This window comes from Cydia pomonella, chromosome 17, assembly GCF_033807575.1.
Source record: "Cydia pomonella isolate Wapato2018A chromosome 17, ilCydPomo1, whole genome shotgun sequence".
NCBI lineage: Eukaryota > Metazoa > Arthropoda > Insecta > Lepidoptera > Tortricidae > Cydia > Cydia pomonella.
Window position 1 is genome coordinate 5,483,799 of NC_084719.1, and position 22,629 is coordinate 5,506,427.

The 22,629-nt window shown below is 39.0% G+C and overlaps 2 protein-coding genes across 2 annotated transcripts in view; one reads left to right on the forward strand and one right to left on the reverse strand.

The window, feature by feature from the left end:
* Window positions 1-22,629, reverse strand: part of LOC133527019 (nuclear cap-binding protein subunit 1) — a 36,046-nt gene that overhangs the window by 12,062 nt on the left and 1,355 nt on the right. Inside the window, exons 3-5 of the mRNA XM_061863906.1 lie at window positions 21,844-22,262; window positions 21,423-21,560; window positions 20,493-20,596 (exon numbers count right to left, since the gene is read on the reverse strand). Coding sequence (XP_061719890.1) covers window positions 20,493-20,596; window positions 21,423-21,560; window positions 21,844-22,262 — 661 coding nt within the window. The remainder of the gene's footprint in view (window positions 1-20,492; window positions 20,597-21,422; window positions 21,561-21,843; window positions 22,263-22,629) is intronic.
* On the forward strand, window positions 5,292-20,115 carry LOC133527016 (mucin-2-like). Its single transcript, XM_061863901.1, has 2 exons — window positions 5,292-6,476; window positions 16,123-20,115. The coding sequence occupies exons 1-2, from the start codon at window positions 6,438-6,440 to the stop codon at window positions 19,525-19,527; spliced, it is 3,444 nt and encodes a 1,147-aa protein (XP_061719885.1). The 5' UTR covers window positions 5,292-6,437; the 3' UTR covers window positions 19,528-20,115.

A 22,629-nucleotide genomic window follows, 5' to 3' on the forward strand; every position in this document is an offset into this window, starting at 1 on the left:
GAAAAAAATTACCTACAAAAGCCGTGTACCACGGTTAAAACCTGCATGTTTCCTTTGCCTGGGTGATTTTATTGTATATTAATATATCCGACGAAACAAGAATCCGGCGAAACAAGAATCCGACGAAACAGGAATCCGGCGAATCGGGAAGTATTCTTTTGCACGTCACCGTCTTACGAATTTTCAATCTGACGAACACGTGACACCTGACGCGAGTTTAACATTTTTCCCCATCACAAAAAGGGCACAGCGCCGCTCTAAAGAAGTTTCCACTTCAAAAAAGTTATCCTTACGTTCCCTCAAACATGATATTGCCGAATTATAGAAGCAATTTTCATATTTTTAGCTTTTGTGCATACTTTGTTCCAAATTTTTAAAGGGGTTCACTGATTGCCAGTTTGCCGGACGATATCGGCCTGTCTGTTATTCGCGATTGTCAGCTTTTGCGAATAACTGACAGGCCGATATCCGGCGAACTGGTAATCAGTGCACCCCTGAAAGTGCATTTTAGACCTATGTTCGTGATTTTTTTCAGAGTTAATCCGACCGATCATTTTAGAACAAAATTGGTATAAGCAGGATGACCGGGTAGTTAATTAGCCCATTTTATTGTCATTTTAGTATCCGGGATATAATAACAGAGCTTAAGAGTTCGTAAGAACTTGAGTAAGTTTTAGGTAACTTTTTTATGATATAGGAGGCCGGAGGCAAATGAGCAAACAAACTGCCTGATGGTAAGCGATCACCGTCATCCATTGACACCCGCAATAGGTAGGTACCAGAGCGCTCCGCTTGTACTAGTAGGTAGGTAGTAGGTCAAGGCGCGAGAGTACGTGTTCAGATATTTATGAGCACCTCGGCCGCATCGATATATCTGATGGCGGCTGTATATATTCATAGTTTCACCAAATGCCAAGCGTATAACAATAACGTTAACATGTTCTATTCCGTTTATTTATTGCGTTTTCACGGACACAATATAAAGCAGGAAAACTGCGTATTTTTAATTGATTAAAACAATTGCAACACGCAGAGCGTTGACACGGGAAGCGTTTGCAATTTTAAGACAAAGTTGTAAACCGTTTCCTTAGATATTGTCTCCGATGTGGACAGATAGTCGGCCATTATTTTAAATCACATGTCGTTTACGCTTACATAGTAAAGCAATAATAGCAGTCCGTTTACTAAAGGACGCTGCATACGTTCCGACCGAGGTAAAAGTATGGTGCCGCTGCGAGTAGCCACACACAGATTCACTCTGTCAGATCTACTTGTGTGCCAGTCGAGCAAAACGATAAATATATGGAGAGAACTGGGCACAGATTTGCCTGCCAAATGCCTGAAAAGCGACTTGCACCGGTAGTTATGTATAAAATCTTCCAGTTAGAAACGCGGACCAGACGGCAAACATGGTGTGCAAAAATCTTCTTTGTCGTATCATGTGGCTGAGGGACGTGACGACTGTGGACAGTCTTCACCAGTGCTCTCCAAGCCGCTCTATCTTGGGCCCAGTGTATGTGTATTATTCTGTCCACCAAACGCGTGGCCATGCAAAAATAAAATGTACATAATTCATAGCCGTTCCGATCGGCATGTATACATCGACCTTAAGATTGCTATAATATATGTATATATAGCTGTCCTTTGTTGGCTTCCTCAGTTATCCTAACGCTTTACAGGAAGATATCTGATGTAAAATGCATCAAGCAGCTGATCACCATAATTATGTTTACAATTTCCAACACTGAATGAAGGTTTTGGTCCATCGGACGGTACGATGGATAGGTTGGACGGACAGGTTCGATGTTGGATGTTAAACTCATACTGGTGAAAAACAAAGTAGACGACAATTAAACATAAGTCAGTGAAGCGAAAATTAGCTAATCTATTTTTTTAACCCGCTTTGATCCTTTTTTTTTACACAACGGTTAGGTATGCAATCCATCTGAGTGCTTAAGGATTTACGTAACCTTTGTTTTTACTGTTAGTATTGTTAGCAGTTTTATAACTTAGATAAGCTTTGAGTTGTATAAAATTGTTGTTTTTTTTTTTTTTTTTTTTTCTAAAATGTATATATAAGTCATTGTGTGAACTTGCGCGCATAGTTTGTTATATTGTTTATTCCATTTCTATTTGTTAGTACCTGTAATTGGATTTGTATTGTTACTCAAGTCTGCATAATCTTTTTGTAGCTGTTGGTACTCCTTAAAATAAATAAATAAGTAAGATTGACTTTATTATATTTTTTCTCAATGTATTAGCTACATAACAATACGTCTAATCATAATAGCTGCTTCTTCTAGAATGCCGGCCCGCACACTAAATTTCTAAGTCGCCAGTTCTAAATTTAAATCTATCAACTGCCAGTGCGACATATTTTTTTTTTAGAAAAATTGTCATATATTTTATATTTCTATTTTTATTATGACTGACGATCCTTTCTAGGAGATAAAATATAATACGAGTGTTATTTTATGTTTTTTATGGAATTCTTGTATGTTAGTTTCTAGTTTTTGACGATCGTGATGTGATTTCTTATAATTTTGGCTTAGGCAACTTTGTATTAAAATGTATGTCATGAAATAAAATATACCTAATTAAATGGAGCGCGCCATGCTCAGCATCAAACTTCAAGACCGAGTGAAGAATGTCGAAATCCGACGTCGCACCAAGGTGCAAGAAGTCGGACACGTCATTACCAAATTAAAATGGAGCTGGGCGGGACATGTTGCCAGGCAGAGTGATGGCAGGTGGGCCAAAATACTAACGGAATGGTGGCCGCTTTCAGACGAAAGGAGTGCCTGGCGTCCGTTGGCTCGTTGGGTGGACGACATTCGGAAGATTGCGGGTCTTCTGGATGAGATTGGCTCAGGACCGCGTTAAGTGGTGTACTGGAAGAGGCCTATGGTCAATGCTCAGCAGTGAGCGATAAAAGGCTAATATGATGATGATGATGACACTAATGACTTACAATGCGTCATTGAATTTGTGGTTATTGATTTAAGCATTTGCACTTACCTATTATTACATTGACGATGTATCGGGCTGTAGGACTTGCTGATGGACATTGACTAGCATTTAGCAAAATTAAAGTGCGGTTTGTTGTCATGACTCCATTGAACCACTCGATCAATATCATCCTGCAACGCAGCACAGTCCCATACATCTTCGATTTGACGCACAAGTTTCAGGTCATCGGCAAAGAGCAAACATTCCGCGTTTTTTACCACACTAGGTAGATCATTAATCATTAGTACAAAGTGTAACGGACACAGATTACTTCCTTGACTGACCCCGGTCCTAGTATAGTAAGGTTTTGAACTGTCACCTGCGTAGTCCACGTAGACTGTACTCTCCCGCATATTACTTGCAAAAAATGCTAGAGTATGCGGCGTACACCCCGCGTCCGCTAGCTTCTTCAGTAAGATATCATTGTCTACCATGTCAAAAGCTTTCTTAAAGTCAAAGTAAGTGATAATTTGCTAATAACATGAATTCTATAAGTAAGACTAATTATTGATTAGTAATTACAATAATAAGTTAAGTTAGGTTTGGCAGCACATCGTCCTGAGTGGCGCAGGCTGGTGCAGGGCAATGTGCGCGATTTCGAGGAGCAACGTAAAGCTGACCTCGACGCTAAACGTGACGAGCTGAAAACGCGCCAGCCTGCGTCCATTCACTACCACTATGTAGCTGGTGTCCTCACGTGCCCTCAATGTGCACAGGGGTTCACCTCGAAGATCGGCTACGTCAACCATCTTCGAGCGCATGAGCGCCGAGCTAACCGGCCGGAAGGATCATCATCATCATCACAATAATAAAATAAAATGTGTACAAAATTAACTTGAATCAAGACTAGTACAACACCTTTGTGTTATCTAATACACTTGCCATCAGTAGACATTCATCAAAAAAGAAATTTAATCTCTTAAAAAATTGCACATCCATTAATATGCCATTAAGTACCTCAATGTACCTAGTGCCTTGTTGTATGTTACACTTTTACGATACTCGAACGAACTCATATTAGCACGAATACTTTTTAGCCGTTGGCTTGTCCATTAAAATAATTGCAATGTTCCAAGATTCGTGAAAGTTTCTTCATATTTATTGATTTTTCTACGTTTTTTGAGAAAAAATAAGCTGTCGTTGACATGTAAACACTGATACCTTAGTGACAGAACTGAATTTAGATATCCATAAAGTATGATGTGCTTTTGGTATTATTGTTATTTGCCATTTTCAAAACCCCGCTCTCTCTCTCTCGAACTTACACACCTTACCCAATAGGTATTCATAACAAGAAAAAGAAAATTCAAGCGAAAGTCAGTAAAAAATCGACCTGCATCAATTTGTTACACGTTTAGTTAATTTGTGAGTTAATTCGGGTTTATATAAGGCACATAAAAAGGTATTTCGCCAAGTATTCATTATACATACCTACACATAAAAAGTTAAATCGCTAAATGTTGCCTGTAAAAGTTATGCATGGAAAAATGGGTTAAGAGCGAATCTACGAGTATTTGGCGTTTGTAGGATATAGAGGCGTGTTCAGATATTTGTGAGCACCTTGGCCGCTTCGATATATCTGATCTGATGGCGACTGTACATTGATAATTTATTCGTAATCTGGGTTCTAGCAGATTTATCAGTGCTTCACTCGAAAAAGTTACTGAGCTATTACTGAGCCAGAAAACCCTTTTGTTTTGAGGCAACGCACAGAACAAACCTACCAACATTTCACCTACGCTTATTGCTTTTTCCCTATTTTAGTGCCCTTTGTTTGTTTATATGTTTGTATTGTGGCGAACGGATAAATTGTTTATCTATCTAGAATGACCTCATTTTACTTTTACAACACAACCGTCTCAATTAAAAAGCACACCAGAAAAGTCCCTATGTCCTTAAACTACGTCCAAAAATGAGGTATGAGCACTGTGAATATCATCTCGTTTTGTGTGGTAGGGCACAGTACAGTGGATGTCATTCAAAATCTAAAGCAGAACTCAACTGGGGAAGTACCTCCACCTTACAGAAAACTGCAGCCAAATAACACAGCCTACTCATAGTGTTGTGTTCCTGCCGGTAAGTAAGGTTGAGAGCTCAACGGGGTGTTAGAGTTGCTGGCGCATGTAACACCTCTGGAGTTGCAGGCGTCCATGGGCTACTGTAACCACTTACCAACAAGCGGTTCGTTTGCTTGTTTGCCACCGACCTAGTATAAAAAAATACTAGTGATAGCCGCGAATCTTGTCAGCCAGTTTTTGCCCGCCCAGAAACGTCCACATGACTTGACGGACATCGCCAGTTTTTTTTTCATTTGCTTTCCCTTGCAAATCGCATGTATCTAATTAGGTGCGGTTACATAATGGGTGTAACACACGTAATGTCGTTTCCCGGATCGTTGACGCGGTTGAATATTTAAGGAATTTTGTCGTATAAAAAGTTGAATTGGCAGTTTAAGTTTTTAATGGTACACGAAAATTTGTATTTTTTTTTTGTCCTGGCTACAAAGATCACAGTTAATCAACTCGGTTTAACTATTCTTCGCCCTTAAAAAAACTCCGACTTTTTGGCGTAAGAATTCGAGTAATATGCAAGTAATAAGACTCTTTTATCAGTTTTGAAAATTAATATTTATTTGTTCTTGTTTATTAATCAAATTATAGTTTAGATTCAATCTCATGACTTTTGCTTAAAGATTTCTTTAACCAAATTCGCATCTAAACACATATTTGAAAGAAGAAAGAAAGAATATACATTTATTTAACACCACAACACATTACATTTGGAAAGAGAGAAACATACAGAAAAAAAAAACCTTGGACGCTAAAATAGAATCCCCCCTCAGCATAATGCCGCGGCAAAAGGTATTTCTTACAGGTGTTGCTTTTCCTATCACATGAACATTATGTATTTTCTAAAGTAATATTATGTTTGTCTAGTTAACATCCTTTTAGCCCTAGCTGAGGTAGGAACAGCCCAAGACTCAACCCTGGAAATATTTTATAGATAATTTCTAATTATTTATAATATCTTCGAGCGTTTATGTTAACTGTAATTTGGAATAAAACTTACAGTAAATAGCATACATAATTCATTATATGCAACAACGGTAACACAATATTTCTTATACCCAACAATTTCCACTAAAAAACAGAAACAAATTATACAATACATCAAATAGCCAAACCGTCCATCGAAAGAATACTTTCCGTTACTCCGATCGAAAAAGTCCTAAGCTCAAAGACATATAAAGGAATAGACGTCTATTCGGTACTATGCGAGAGATTTCCGCATTGCAGCCCCCACTAGGGGTGAGCTGAGCGCCCGACGCTGCGCAGGCGTCAGTCCGCGATGCTCGGTGCCACGGCGCCGCACGCGTCTGATCTATGATACATATCGATCATCTATGTGCTGTGAATCAGTGATTAACAATGCGGTCCGGGGTTATATGCGTTTTGTTAGTTTTACTTGTGAGTAGTTTGGTATGTCTTTAAATAGTGATATTGGTAGATTATGAAAGATACGTTTTAAAATATGAGTGTAAACGTAAAGATTTTTTAGAAGGGACGTTATTTATCAAACGTTAGGAAATCAATATAGACTATTGAATTGACAAAATACGTCCGGAAAACAACATGTAATAATTTTGCAAAATCAAAATTGTACATTCACTTTAAAAATATATATTAGGCCAAATATTTATGCAAAACAGCGACAAAACGTAGAACTTTATAATACATAAAATGAAATAAAAATAATCATGATATTCGAAACTGAAAATCTTTCAAAAGGTGTGGAAAACCGCATTGTCACCAACAAATGTGTTTTAAAATATATTTTTTTGCGTAGTAAACTTCATTTTTATAATTGATGATAGATGACAGATGATATAATTTCTGATGCCGCTATAACAAGAAATACTAAAAAGGACGGAACCCTCGGTGGGCGAGTCCGACTCGCACTTGGACCGATTTTGTTTCTTTAAAACCTCCCTTTTTGAATCGGGCTAATAACTACCCTGTCTTTTTTGCCTAGTTACCTAGCCACCAAAATACTCTTCCAAGTCAATCAAGTGTACCTTAACCATAGTAATATCATTGAAAGAATTTAACGAACACAATATCGGTAAACTTTTAACCAATACACAATATTTATAATTATAATCGTAATTAGTAAGTTTACATTACGCTCACATCCAATAAGTGACAAACGTTAGACAATGACCTTCTATTGTGGAATGTGATTTTCCCAGAGAAGTAGAGCGTTGGCGGATACCGGCGCGTCTTGTTACACGAATCATATATCACTATTGCTTATTACGGCTATGTTCCGTGTTGTCTTAACTATGGGAAACTGTTGTGGGGATTTTTCAAGTTGTTTCTTGTAAAAGTTTGGTAGAGTCAGACCAAGCTACGATTGCGATAACCCAGCCTGTGCCAGTGTTGAGTAAACGTCATAATTTCGAGAAGAAATTTAAAGAAGTTTGGCGTTTAAAATAACACTTCAAACCTTCAAGAAAAGAGCGTACTCCCATCTTAAATGCCGGTAACGCACTTACAACTCCTCTGGTGTTGCAGGTGTCCATAGGCGGCGGTAATCGCTTAACATCAAGTGATCGGTCTGCTCGTTTGCCTCCTCTGTCATAAAAAAAAACACTTTCACTGTCTGGGCTGTCAAAACCGCTGCCAACTTATCTTGGACTGACTCTAACGTGTTAAGTACTTGCGCCATAAAAGGCCCGGTGCTTAAACTTGCCTACTTATTTTTTTTTGTTAGGAATGGGTTCAAATTTTGCGTCCATGTTCACTAGTACAGGCGCTATCAAATATATCAGAGAAGCCAAGGTGCTATGTACAGTCGCTATCAGATTTATCGGAGCGGCCGAGGTGCTCAAAAATATCTGAACACACACCCTAATGCCTTGACAATAGAGGCGTGTTCAGATTATTGTGAGCACCTTAGCCGCTCCGATATATCTAATGGCGACTGTACATACATGTAAAAATTTACTTGCTAATTTCGTTGCAAGTTATGATCAGAAATGGCATTTTGTGGCAAAAACGAGTGCCTGAGAAAATGAAACATCGACAAATATGTTATCGATAAGTCAGTCATAGATTAATAATTAAAAGATGTAAATTCTACTTGCTGTAATTTATCGGGAAATTTCAAGAATGCAAATCAATTACAAATCCGACCTTAATTTCTTTATTACATATACTAAGTATTTAAATATAAAAACGTAAACTGTAGAATACACTGTCAAAAAATAAGAAAACTACCTATGGGTGTATCAAAAAAGATATCACACGTGTTGTGTATTTCGCGGTAGCTATCTTTTTATACAATGATAAAAAATATCTATAACGCTAAGGTAACATCGATATTAGACATGTGGATATTTGATTTTGTCTATTTTTTTTATTTTGCCACAAAAACTTCTATGTCTGGTTATGGATGTTATGATACAATGGAAGTTAACCCTTTTCCAGGCATAGTACGATTTATCGGCCACATACGCGCCATTAGAATTTCAACTTTAGTATTCCGATTTAAGGTTCAAATTAGATTGCACTTTCGGAAAATGAGACTTGCCATCAAATGAATCATCAAAGCTGGATTAATTGGAATATATTTGTTTTTTTTTTTGGAAATCCTTGTAGATTAGTGCGGCTTGGAAAAGGGTTAATAAAAGTGTGTCAGAAACAATATACCTTACATTTAACGTCCAATTTAGCTAACAGTTTAAGCTAACAATGAACGATTTATAGATCTATAAAAATGCATTTACCTTGCTATGATTATCATATGGAAAATTGAATGAAGTGGCATATAAATTGTTACGATAAGTCGTCGCGGTCCGTGCACAAGTGGGTCTAGATCATAAACTCCCTACTAGATCATTTAGATAAACTATGCTGTAATAGCTGTAGTGGAAAAAGAAATCCATTCCATTAATCGACAGATTGTGTGCTCGACTGTACTCGATTGTCACCACTCACCAGTTTGTAAAACTCTTGAGCGTTGAGTTCTGGCAACCTTACTCATCGGCAGGAACATAACACTATGAGTAGGGTCTAGTGTTATTTGGCTGCGGTTTTCTGTAAGTTGGAGGTACTTCCCCAGTTGGGCTCTGCTCTATATCTGGAATGACATCCGCTGTTCTGTGCCCTACCACACAATGCGAGATGACATTCACAATGCCCATGCCTCTCTTTTGGACGTAGTTTAAGCACGTACCCGGGTCCAGTTGTTTACAGTTTGTGCTAGTGGCGCCCCCTACGCAGAGTTTTGCGTAATATTCCCTATCGTCGTCGTTGTTCGTTAGTATCGTCATACTTGACGTAAGAGCTTGTTGTACAGTCAAGGTATTACATATCGACACGCGGCCCGATTCGAAGAATGAGATACGATAACGATAAGTTCTGGTTTAGATAAGTTCTCATTTAGATATCGTTTGTATGTCGTATAATTGAGCAGCAGCAGCTCGATTCGGGCAACCAATATCACTTTGACGTCAGAAATATCGTAGATAGATCTTATTGGGATCACAGCGGCGGCCGTCGTGAATACTGCTCGCACTGTTAGTACATGAGAAAGGAGACCTAGGCCCTCCGAAACATGTCACGCGAGTGACTAAAAACACGCCAGTGCAATCCGTAGAATTAGTTTAATGTTAGTATGTCTCACGACATTCTAAATTCGGAAACACAGCGGAATCGAAATAAACGTCAATTTTGACATGTAATTTTGTTATCGATCTATTAAAGAAAAACTTTGAACTTGGCTGGACACGCCACCGCGTGTCTAGATATACACACTAATGTATTGGCAATAAGGTCCAGTATACATATTTATGGCACTTTGTCCGTGTCGATATTTATTACCTTGACTGTACAAACTTAGTCGGACCACGCTAAGTTTATACCTTTAAACGAGCAATTCTTATATATATATTTCAGGCATCACGTAAACGGCTCAAAAGATTTCGATAAAATTTGCTATATAGGGGTTTTGGGGGCGAAAAATCAATCTAGCTAGGTCAGTACCCTTGTGTAAATAAATTCGATTTCGAAACGTGACGTACGCGTTTGCGTTTAGTCTCATTTTATATGTGATTTAGAAAAAGCGCGCCAAGCGGGACGTTTTGGAAACTCAAAATCCTATACAAAATGAGACTTAACGCAAACGCGTTCGTCACGTTATGATGTCGATTAAATTTACACTAGGGGTACTGTTCTCTGGGAAAACGCGTATTTTTGAGTTTATATATTTTTTCCGAGCAAAGCTCGGTCTCCCAGATATTGTACATTAATCATAACGTCATGAACATCTATAAATTAAGTTAACCTTCGCTCTTGACACTCGGACGGGTGAGAACATTTCGCAACTATGCTTTACACGCGGCTATGCGCCTAATTATTGTCTATTGGTCGAGATTAGACCATTGTTGCAGGTTTGCGCAAACCATACATTTTAAGAAATCAGTCTTTAGAGACGGAATGTTCAAAATAAATTTTATTATACTCAGTTATTTTTAGTTTTTACGCCTTTATTTACATAATATTATATACCTAGGTATTTACTAATAATAACTAGTTTATTATTAATAATCTAAAATAGGCCCTTGAGACATTGTACCAAGGACGCTGGCGGCATTTCCGCATTAAGAGCAATTCCTAGCTGAGCAACTTTTCAAATCTCGAATTTTTGAAGCTATGTTTCTGTCGCGCTGCGGTGGGCGGGAGCGGGAGCTATCTAAGTGTGAGTGCGCACACACAGACGCGAGACTCGAGCGCTCGCTCATTGCGCGCCGTTGCGTCGACATGTCGACGTCGCCCGCGAGCCGGACGGAATTCATCCTGCGCTGCCCGAAGCAAGTTGTTTTTGGTCTCATATCACAGATCTCATATTTTGATCACATAATATTGTTTTTCATTTTTATATTATACTGTATCTATTAATTACCATATAGGTAAAAACTGCAAAAAAGAATGATGTCCCTGCTTCGGTCGTCGTCGTACAGTCAAGTGCAAAAATATGTATCGAAAGAATCTTCTCATAAATATGGTACTACGCTCTTATTACACTGGTATAAGATGCTATGAGACATATTTTTGAGTAAGTTTTTTTTTTTTATACTACGTCGGTGGCAAACAAGCATACGGCCCGCCTGATGGTAAGCAGTCTCCGTAGCCTATGTACGCCTGCAACTCCAGAGGAGATACATGCGCGTTGCCGACCCTATCTATTAACGAAGATGTGTACACCCATATTTTTACACTTGACTGTACCTATCCGTGACAGTAAGTTGGGTGTGATCATGGTGTGTTGTGAAATTTTGTAAGTAGGTATAAATATATGGTTAAACTACAATCTATTTAACTTGTAGTATGATGGGGCTAAACTTGGGTCGCCTTATTGAAGAACCTATCGCAATGACAATCTGAGTAAAGTATGTTGGGATAATGCCGGACAATTTTGGGACCAATTGAGAGAACTCGTGAAAAAACGTTTATTCAAGATCTCAGCACATGACAGATTCTTGAAGTACGGAGCAAATCGTTAAATAATAACCGTAGATTCGGCCTGAATTTTGGTAATCTTCAATATAGAACGGTTTCAGTTTTGTACCTGTGTAAAGATGAGACATACTTTTTTTAGGGTAACGAGTGTTTTGCCATCAAGGGAGAACATCGGATGGTGAAAAAAAGTTGCTTCTAATGGAAAGAGAATAAGATATCACAAAGAAATAGGTCCGGTTTCTACCCTTCTCGAATGTATATAAATTGGAGCCACCAATAATTACAAACTTAAGTGTTGTTTTTATTTCGTATTTTTGAATCCGATCTTAACCCTGATACAAAAATTGGTAAAATTGTGGCTCTCAAACTTTGACCCCTATGTCAGAAGGAAATTGTGGCTCTCAAACTTTGATACCTAATATAAGGCAATTTGATATGTAAACAATGTGCTAAAAAACTTCTTATTGTAAGGTTTACCCGAAGTAATAAAATAAGAAAAACGACTAAAATAGAATAGAATAGAGATAGGTTTCGAAGTTTTGACAATGAAAGATCTCGTGAACTGTACAGGTTTAGTTAAAGTGTAAATGTATTGTTTATTGAAAGGAATGTACTGGAAGATATTAAGTGCTTAAGTAGGAGGGACAAAAATCGAAATAAAAAAATAATCGTGCCCAGTCATTTTTAATGAAGGTCGCCAAAAAAATAAGAATCAAACTTAGAAATCAAAAAGACTAAGTGGTTCTTTAAAAAGGTCAAGGTCATTGAGAGCCCATCTTGAAGTATGGAAAATAAGTAAAATTGCGATTTTGTTGGTATAATTTTGAAATTATATATATAGTTGATATACAATCTTTTTTTTTATAAAATGTAAGGATCGTATGTAAAGAGTAAAGTAAATATATAGGAAAAGGGAGCCCTCTTGAAGCATTTTAAGGAAACTAATTTCGAAGCCCTATTTCTATTTTGTATCCGAAACTAACTATGTATGTATGCGTGCACATCTACATATGCATCTGTATGTGTAGGTACTTTATTGCAAAAAAAATGCTCATTTGCTATCTATTTTACTCGATTTTGTTATAAAATTCAACATGTATGATGATACATGTTGAATTTTATAACAAAATCGAGTAAAATAAAGAGTATTTATATTGTATAGGGATGATGATCCCTATACAATATAAATACTCTTTATTGCACACCTCAATAAAAGAAAACAATACAAAAGAAAACAGAAACATAAGCACAGGTAAACAACATGCGGTCTTATCGCTAAAAAGCGATCTCTTCCAGGCTACCTTTGAGTTGCGGAAATTAAAAAAATGACATTGTCCGTAAGTAGGTGTACATACACATACAATATACATACATACAAAATAGACTCCCAAAATCTCTTCCTTTTGATTTACCGTCGCGTTGGTAGTGGTACTACTGGATAAAAATAATGGTACGAAAGTGTGATCAAGAAAACAATAAATGTGATAATTAAGTAGGTCAGTAGGTAAATTGAAGAAAATTTAAAGTTTGACAATCACTGCTGTTTTTTAAATAGGTAAAGATCGGGTTGTTTCTCTCGGATCTTTACCTGGATGGGTCAAGATCGGATATCGGTCTGCAGTAGTCCTAGGTCTGTTTTGATTGGATAGTTATATAAAAAATATCGAAAAAGAAATGGCAGTCGAGGCGCAATGAAATGGCATCTTACACAACGTTGCCAACATTTAAAAAATAAAGCCAAATTAGGGAGACATGAATGTACTGCGTTCTTCACCCGCATCCGGTATTTACCCAACATACCTACCTTAATCGTTGAACCGCCGCATTTCAAAATGGTCCTTATTTTGATATCGGCTAGCCGTATTGTAATACGGTGGATTATACAATACGACTGCGATACTTATATATAAATCCCCTCGTTAATGTAATTTTATTTTTGCTATCTAGTGGCAAACATCAAAGTAGTTATCTTTTACTTGTGACGCACAAGTGTGAGCAATGTAAAATACTATAAGTATTTCTAAAAAAATTGCCTTAATTATTGTGATTATACGTAGTAAAAGAAATTGTGATTAATTGATTATTAAATTCGCAAAATGCTGTCGTTTTATTTAAAATAATGAAATAATTAGACCAGTTCCGAAAGTACCGGGAAATCCCTGTTCCTATTTCCACCAGTACCGAAAATCCCGGTTCTTTAAAACAGTACCGGTTCTGCAATCCCTAAAAAGGATGTTATGCCCATCACTATTCCTTCTGTGTACGTATATTTATAAACTGTCTCCGCCTCCAATTCGTGCGATAAGGACAACTGCAGCTCGGACTAAAATTCACTCGCAAAAAACTAAAAATAGAGGTTTCGCTCTCGACTGTTTCCTCCTCCAAAACGCAACCAATCATTATGAAATTTTGGAAATTGCAAGAGGAAGAAATAGTCTATGCCGCTATGTTTTGATTTTTTGGATATTTATTGTCATATTTGTATACTGTGCCTTTTTTTACAGCCAATTCAATTGAGCCGTTTTTGCGATTTTTGAGGCGCTGTAAGTTTCTTCAAAATAAAATAATCCAAAAAAGCAAAACATAGCGGCACAGATATTGATGATATTGATCTTATTTGAAAAAATCATTGCTCTAGGTTCAAAATCCAGGGAGGAAACAGTCGAGAGCGTTTGTATGGAAAAATCACCACTAGGAATTCCTCTTAAGGAAGCCGCCAGCTCTTCGGTCACCAGTTACGTCAACCAGACGCTTCGCGATTTCTGCCAAAAATTATGCGCGCTGGGACCCCATGGACCTAGAGTTTCTCAGTAATGTAGTTTTCTCTTTATAAGGCGTTACAAAATTAACCCTTCAAAGGGCACAGTTAGATTTTGTACGGCAATAATGACCACCCTATAACATATTTATGTCTTTTTTTCCTATACAGAATTTTTAGGACTTGAATCATGTAGTTTTCTAGTGTTGACCATTAATGGGTTAAGATAAGGTCACTATAAGGTAGATAGATAGATAGATAGATAGATAATCCGTTTATTTGTTTGCCACAATACACACAGGAAATACAATTAATAAAATGACAAAAAAAACAGATAATACAAAATTATATGAGAGAAATACACATTTATACAAAATAGTAGTAGAAAGAGAAAAAAAAAATAACACATTTAAATAATACTGTTCCATACATATAGGAAATGTTGTGTGCGTCGCAGCAAAACAAAAGGGTTCTGGCTCAGTATTACGCTTCACCCTATGGGAGAGGCACTGATATTCTGCCAGGGCCAGATCACGTCAACCAAGATACAGTACAAGGAATACTATTATGTGCATTACAAAGTACTTACAGCCCGTTTCAATCTAATTAGAATTTTTCATAAACCACATAAAGTAGCATTTATATCTGAAACAAATTTAATTCATCCTTATTTAAAATAAACTTTATGATAAACCTTACGAGGATACCGCTATCCTGACGTGTTGCAGAAATCGAATAGCCAGCCCCATTTTTTAAAATAGATACATATCATTTCAAAAAAACTAAAGTGCATAAATGTGCATAAATTATCAATTTATAATTTGTTCTGTAAAATTTTACTAATACTTTATAATTTATTTAGATTACAGTCCCTATTAATATGTCAAGAATCCGTGTTCGTTATGGAATTTCAGACAAAATTCTATTGCAATCAGTACATTGGAAATTAGCGCGGGACTGCCCGAGAGGCACGCGAGCGCCGCACGCCACACTTTCCCGTTTTACTTTCGAACGCACGCTGAAATATTTTTTACAATTCTAATAATAGCTTGTTTACTCCATTTGTGAAATTGGATTTGCGGTATTGAAGTTAAATATGTCGATGAAATTACGTTCTAATCTGTCTTTCCGTTCCCTCAAGACAAAGGATTCTGCTCATCAGGTCATCACCGGGTGAATTTCGCGATGTGTCTATGGATTCTGTTTTTGGTGATCCTTATAACAGAATAGCTTTTATGTATACATCACATTTATTATTAGACTACTAGGGCCCATAGATACATACCTTTCAGACTAACGTACATAAGGAATAAACATATTAGAAGCTTTAAACCATCAATCAATCAACAATCATTTTGAGGAAGATAAGTCGTGTAACACATAGACAATACAAAGATACAAAGACGTGTGCTTTATTTAATCGTACATAACGGTTAACGCTACGTGAAGTTTGTATAGCAAAATTGCAATAGTCTTTCAACACGGCCAGAAACGTTTAACTTTTGTGCAAACTTGTGTTCGGATCTATGCCGTTTATTTTCGTTGTTCATTGCCGTATGTATGGGTATTAGGGTCTAGTATGTCATTAGATTTGGACGAGCGTTAGTTTCTTGCATACTTGTTCCGACTTGGCAATTACAATTATTGTATGGGAGCGCCATATTTGACGTAGCTTTTAGCGTGCAAAACTTAGCGTAGACAGACTATACTGTAGTATTGTTGCATACTTGCCTAGACTTACCTTTTATAATTACACCAATCAGCAATACATTTAATCATAATCTCATGAACATCTATGTAAATTAAGCTAATTATATATTTCCATGGTTTCAGATACGAAAAGGAGCAGGGGACGAAGATTTCCGGCCGACTCCGATACCGCTGAACGAGTGGCACGAGGTGCGTGGGTGGAGGGGACAGCGCTCAGACAGGGTGCCCACCCTACAAGAAGTACTACACGCGCCTGCCCACTACTGGGAGGATGCTCTTAGACACAGCGTCTACCTCACCCTCGTCAGAGACAAGATAGACCAGCTCATAGCAAACGGGAGTCCCGAACACACTAACGATCTTGACGACAGAGATCTCTGGGACAAAGTAAAACGAGCGCCTTTCGAAAGAAATGATAACGAAGACCCTCCCATGGTCGGAGATGTTGTAATGATGGCCAAGGGTAAGCTGATGGAGGAAAACGGCGGATTCAGGTTCAAAGAAGATGACAAGTTCAAAGATAAGTGCACGGAGAAATGCATGGACGGCGTTAAAGCGCTCTGGTCAGTTAAGAGGATACGACAAAGAGACTCAGAAGTGACGGGGCGATATCATTACGAGCTCACGTTTTCAGTGGTCACGCAGAAGAAACATAAAAAGCATGAGAAACCAGCGAGAACGTTTACTGTCAGAGAGACTTCTCCGGAGAGAATACTCGAAGCGCCGTTGGAGAATCGGTATTATGAGCCTACAACATCACCGGTACCGATACCGGCAGCAGTGCAACCAACGCGAGCTGAGCGAGCGCTTTGGATCCACAAGAACATCGCTCCAAGGAACCAAGCGAGACAGCATCATAACGGCCTAGACAGATTATGGTCCTCACTGTTCTCTGATGATGATGATCATGTCGTAGCCCCGCCGCGGTACAAGCCTAAACAGTACCAGCACAACCAGTACAATCCACCCCCTCCAATATATCAACAGTATTCCAAGGCAGGGTACGTAGGCTCGCCCAGTGACCATCAAAAGGCAGGATATGTAGGTTCTCCAAGCGAGCATCAACATAAGAAGCTTGTACCTCACAAAACTCACCATGTGTACAAATATAATCATTACGGTCGCCCCATCCCCTCGCCACCCCCGCCGCATCATCAACAACACTACCTAGACATCGAGCAGATAGGAGTCGTCAGCGCCCCCTACCACCAGGACCACAGACATGGACCGCCTCACAAACCAGGAAAGACGCCACGGCCTCCTGTATTACCAACTCCACCTAATCCGGTTTTGCCCCAAAAGAACTACACCATCGAAACTACAACACCGTTGAAACCGAACAGTGAAGAAACTACTCAGAAACCTGACGTGCATCCTCCGAAAACTTATAACAAACAGAAGCCGACGACGGTGAAAATTAGTTACGTCACGGATCATGTCAGGCCGCCAGTCTACAACGCGCCTCCTGGAGTTTTCGTGACAATGGACAAGAAACCTTTCAAGCCGATGCCACCTTTGAGACTCGTCCACTCTTCAAAGCTCCATAAGACTCCTCGGCCGACTGACTTCAGACCCAGCCCTCAAGTTCTAGATGTTTCCTCATTCTCAGAACCGGATCCATTACTTGACACTGCATTTAGGCCGATCACAGTGAATTATGCGAACAGCAACACTACCGAGAAAGCTGAAGCCGCGAGCGACAATCATTTCCGAAAATCTAATTCGACCGCTAAGAAGCCACCGAAGAAGAACGAAATCGTAAATGCACAACGAGGTACAACGAAAGCACCCGAGATTATAACTGCGCACATCGTGGAAGAGGATAGCGATGCGGAGTGGACCAACGTGTTGGGCGCGTTTGCTAAGACTACGCCGATGGCCGCTGAGAGTGCTGAGAAAGAAAAGGCTAAAACACTTGAAACAACTACTCCTATGACGACGACAACGATGTCCACAACTACCACAACAACGCCAGCTCCAACCACGACCACCAAGCGGTTACCCAAGAGAACAACGAAGACTACCACCACCACTACCACTGAAGAGCCCACAACAACGCCAAAGCCCAAGAAACGCACGCGCCCGCCACCAAAATTCACTAAACCAGAAAAAGTTAAGAAACATAAGCGCATAACAACAACTACCACTACAACTGAACGTCCATCCAAACGCAAAGAACAAGATCTGACGCCCCAAGCAAGTTCAGCGTCTGCCACTGCGCAATCTACTACGACAACATCAACAACGACAACAACTACTACTACTCCTGAGCCCACGACAACTCCCGTTCAAACGACGACCACCACCACGCAAGCCACAACAACCACCGAGACGCCGACACTGGCCCCAGAAACTGAACCACCGAAAACAAAAAGTCGCTACAGACAATCTACCTTAAGATACAGGAGTGTTCTAACAGGCCATGATAAAAAGGAAGAAAAGGCACGAACGATCATACCACCAACGGGTGTAATCAAACCGAGAAGGAAGGGAACTAAATACACGAATTACATTACATCTACGCCTAAATTCTCAGATATGCAATTTGACGAAGAAGGCAGAGAAGATCATGTCGTGAGTCCGTACAAATCTAAATCTGTATCTACTACGGAGTATATAACTACTACTAATCATGCCGCTTCGAAACCAACTACCCCAGCGTACGAGGAGGTAGCAGATCATGTTTATATCACTAGTGAATTACCAGAATATTCCTTTGGCCCTGACGATGACTTTGATGGTTCAGATGAAAGAGATGACGAACAAGAGTCGAGAGAAACCTCAGAGTTCCTCCCCTCTACATCAGCATTGGTAACTCTGAATGAAACTACAAATGAAATAGCAGAAAATGAAGATGAGCCGTTGGAAGCAACTGCAGAATTCGTAGTAACGACGCCTTTATCCGCGGCGAAATATAAAACCAAATGTAAGAAGAAGAAACTAAACAATCATAACAATACTACAGAAGAAGTTAAGACTGAGGAATGGAGAGCAGAGGAATCGAATGTACACGAGACAATATCAGTAGAAAAGCCAGAGGAAAGGTCAGAAGAAACAACACTGGAGGTTAAGAAGCCAGAAGATGAGGAGTTAGCAGTTAAAGCATTAGAACAAACAAGTTCAACAACCAGTACGACCACAACGACTGAACCATCTTCAACGCCTGACATCTTCGAAGAAATTTTCGGAGGATTTACTTTTGATGACTCCGTAACAGAATCAAAAAGCAATGAGTCCTCAAAGTTAGATGAACAAGAAAGTACCAACCAGGAACAATTCATTAAAGCGGAGGACGATTTCGCAGATTTCTTTGAAGCATTCGATGAGAAACATAGACAGCATAGAGATGGGAAATATGATGATGAGTATGAATATGATGATAAGGAACGTTTATTAGATGATGATGAATTCCAGTTTCAGGGAGACGAGGATCAAAGAGGTTCCAGAGACGTGAAAGACGAGGAAGATTCATATGAAGATTATCAGGAACGTCCCTTCAGTTTATTAGAACTCATGGCCATGGAGTAGACTGAATATTTGCAATACCTTTTCAAGGAGCATTTTAATTAATGGTCTACCTTGTGTCCCGTACAAACGCGAATTTTCTTGTCATAGGTGCAAAAGTATGCCTTTCTGTGCCAAATATTTTTTTTAAATGCTTAGGAAAATAGTTATCCACTTACAGTTTGGCGAAAAAATATGTTTTTACGGGACAGATTTGTGGATCTTAAAATATTCATATCATAGCTTTAACTCTATCCTGCTCTGATCTCAAAAACTACAGACGTTGTTATCCTATCACTTACTGAAAAAACACCTTTCACGAGCCAGTATACCTTGAGATACTTACGAAGTATGGCAGCATTAGATGTCATACATTTTTTGGTTAGTGGTGGAAGTTAGAGAGTCAAGATCACTGTTGTATGTACGTAGGATAAATAGGTATAGTATTACAAAATATTCAAAAGCATTTATTTGTAAACTCATAGTAACTATCGTATCGCACTTTTGCCCGCAGCTCGTGTTACCGATGTGTAAATATTTCAACATTCTAGATTAGTTTAGAATAAGATGAAATAAATTATTTTTATATGAAAAATAAAACGGTTAAAATTTTATGGCGTTTACTTACCTAGTTAATGCAGGAGGGTTTAATAGACAAAAAGTAGAAAAAATCAACCACAAAAAAACTTGACAAATTCATACACATACAAAAAACTTGTTAGTTTCCCGGTACTTGGTTAACGCCTCCCTGGATTTCCACTCGTTCCCTAGCAATCTTCCAATCACTTTCAAACGTGATTTCAAATTTCACACTCAGATATGTATGAAAAGACATATTTTCATAGGCATTACCTGAACTGTAGAGCACCTGCTTGGGCGTGAAGTGTCAATGTCAAGTATATGTTTCCGATTTAGGCCACAAGATGGCAGACCCTCCAGCGAGCTCGACCTCTATACTTGAACCTATATATGCATGCATGTTGACTTACCAGCACCCTCCATGGAGTATTTGTAAATGGGCTCCGGCTTGAGCGGCACGAACGAAGCGAACGCTTCGGGCATCATATCCTTTAGCCTCTGCTGATATGACAACCTGCCAAATAATAAGAAATGTAGTATTAGTTTCCAAAAAAAATCACAGAAATTAAATGCAAATATTTATATATTATGCAAAGGCTTTTTCAAGTTACAAAACTTACAAAAAAATGGGATGCTGTAATGTAATGGTAACACGCCAAGATGACCTTCTTTAAGCCAGGACGCAAACAGATGGGTGTTATATGTTTGAACCCAATGTCTGTCTGTCTGTTTGTGGCAACGTAGCTCTCCAACGGATCGATTTCGATAAGTTTTTTACGTGTGAAGTTTCCTTGCGGTGGGTCCTAGCTAAATCTAAGAAATCAATCCACTAGTTTGTAGATTATCAGCTCGTTTTCAAAATGATGTAAGGCATTTTTGGCATAAAATTGTTTTTTTTTTTCTTTACATATAGCATAGGGGGTTTAAAAAAAAATCTAGTTTTAGAGAAATTAAAGAAAAGGTTTAGGCAAGTGATGGTCATTCATTTGAAGTGTCACTTCACTTGCAGTGCCAGGATGTCGCACTTACATGTCTTACATCCCCACTGGTGTCCATGGGCGCCGGCATTTGTTTACCATCAAGCGTATGGTAAAGTTAATTAACATTACTTTTCAAGTTAGAAAAATTCTAATCTTAAAAAACCGCCTCCATGCCATACATTCAGGAATCCAGAACAATGTTGAATTGGATCTCAGAGTTGAGGACACGGCCACTTGGTCCTGAGTAGTTGCAGACAACTTAGGTGGTAAGTATCCAGTTTCTTCATGTCTGTTGTGAAGAGGCACCTTACCAGTCGTCCTACTACAGTATTGTACACTCAGATGGTACACAACAGTTACCTCAGGCACTTGGCGAGCACTTCTCGCACGAAGCGCGGCTTGGGGTGGTCGGGCTCGAGCTGCGTGCACGCCTCCCAGTCGTCCCACGACCAGCGGTATTGGAAGTTGCTCAGGTGGTATGCGAACCAGTTGGCGAATCTAAAAGGTTAAATATAAAATTTAAGCAATAGGTATCAAAATTTCAATAAATATAAGTTTACGCTTCGCATTTTGTCCCAAACTAAAATATACAAGTACATTTAGTGCACAACAGGCGGGTTTATCCGCCTGGAAGTAAATTGCCACGCGAAGCAGCTGTGTTGAAACTCACGCGCGGCCGCGATGTGTCAATCAAGGTGTGTCTACAAGACTGACCTGCTCAGTGCGGCAATTTCCTTGCCAAGTGTGTCACAAAGCAATATCTTCAGATAAAAATACAGACCTGTCAAAACTAGCCACATTCATAGTATCAATCCTCAAGAACAATATCTCAGTAGCCTGCGCCAGCACTTGCGGCATCGTCGACGGCTGCAGCTTACACAGCTCAATCAATATAGTCCCGTAACAGATCTCCAAATATCTCGGCCGAGGCAGGTTAAACAGTTCAGCGAAAATCACCTCTACGATACAGTACTCTAATGGTATCTTTCCCTTGTACGGGAAACAGAGTAGTTGTGCTGCGCATTCTTTGCGTTCTAAATGGTATGCTTCGATGATGTTGTGGAGGTGTTCTTCGATGAGGAAGCGCTCGATGGAGTGCGCTCCAGGGAGGACGGGGCCATCAGGGCAGTCTGTATAGTCGAACATGCGGAAGACTACACGGGGCATTGGGTAGGAGTCACCATCATTATGGGGTGGTGGCTGAAATATAGAAAACCAATCTAAGTCCATGAGTAGTGAGCATAACCACTACTATTACTTAACCATTAAAAACTCAGAAATAAAATGAAAAATTCTCAGGTAAAAGAACTTTATAAGTTTTCAAATTTACTATGTTGCAGTCTTAAGTAGACTGACCGACATTGCAGGTTTTGAACCCTAGGTAAGTTAGTACGAATCGATTTATTGTTATGCATTGCCTACCAAAACTGAAACTTTGGTCGGACGCCACCAAAAATACAGCATTGCTAAAGGTTCAGTAGTTTTTTGACCAAAACCAAACCTTCAGCCGAAACTATATTTTTATGCTGAAACCAACTTTAGTTGGACACTAGAAACTGCGTAAAAA

Excerpts from the sequence above, each read along its gene's own strand:
- LOC133527016 (XM_061863901.1), top strand. The coding sequence starts at position 6,438 with ATGCGGTCCGGGGTTATATGCGTTTTGTTAGTTTTACTT. Across the intron at positions 6,477-16,122 it reads GCGTTTTGTTAGTTTTACTT|ATACGAAAAGGAGCAGGGGA; the intron begins GTGAGTAGTTTG and ends CCATGGTTTCAG.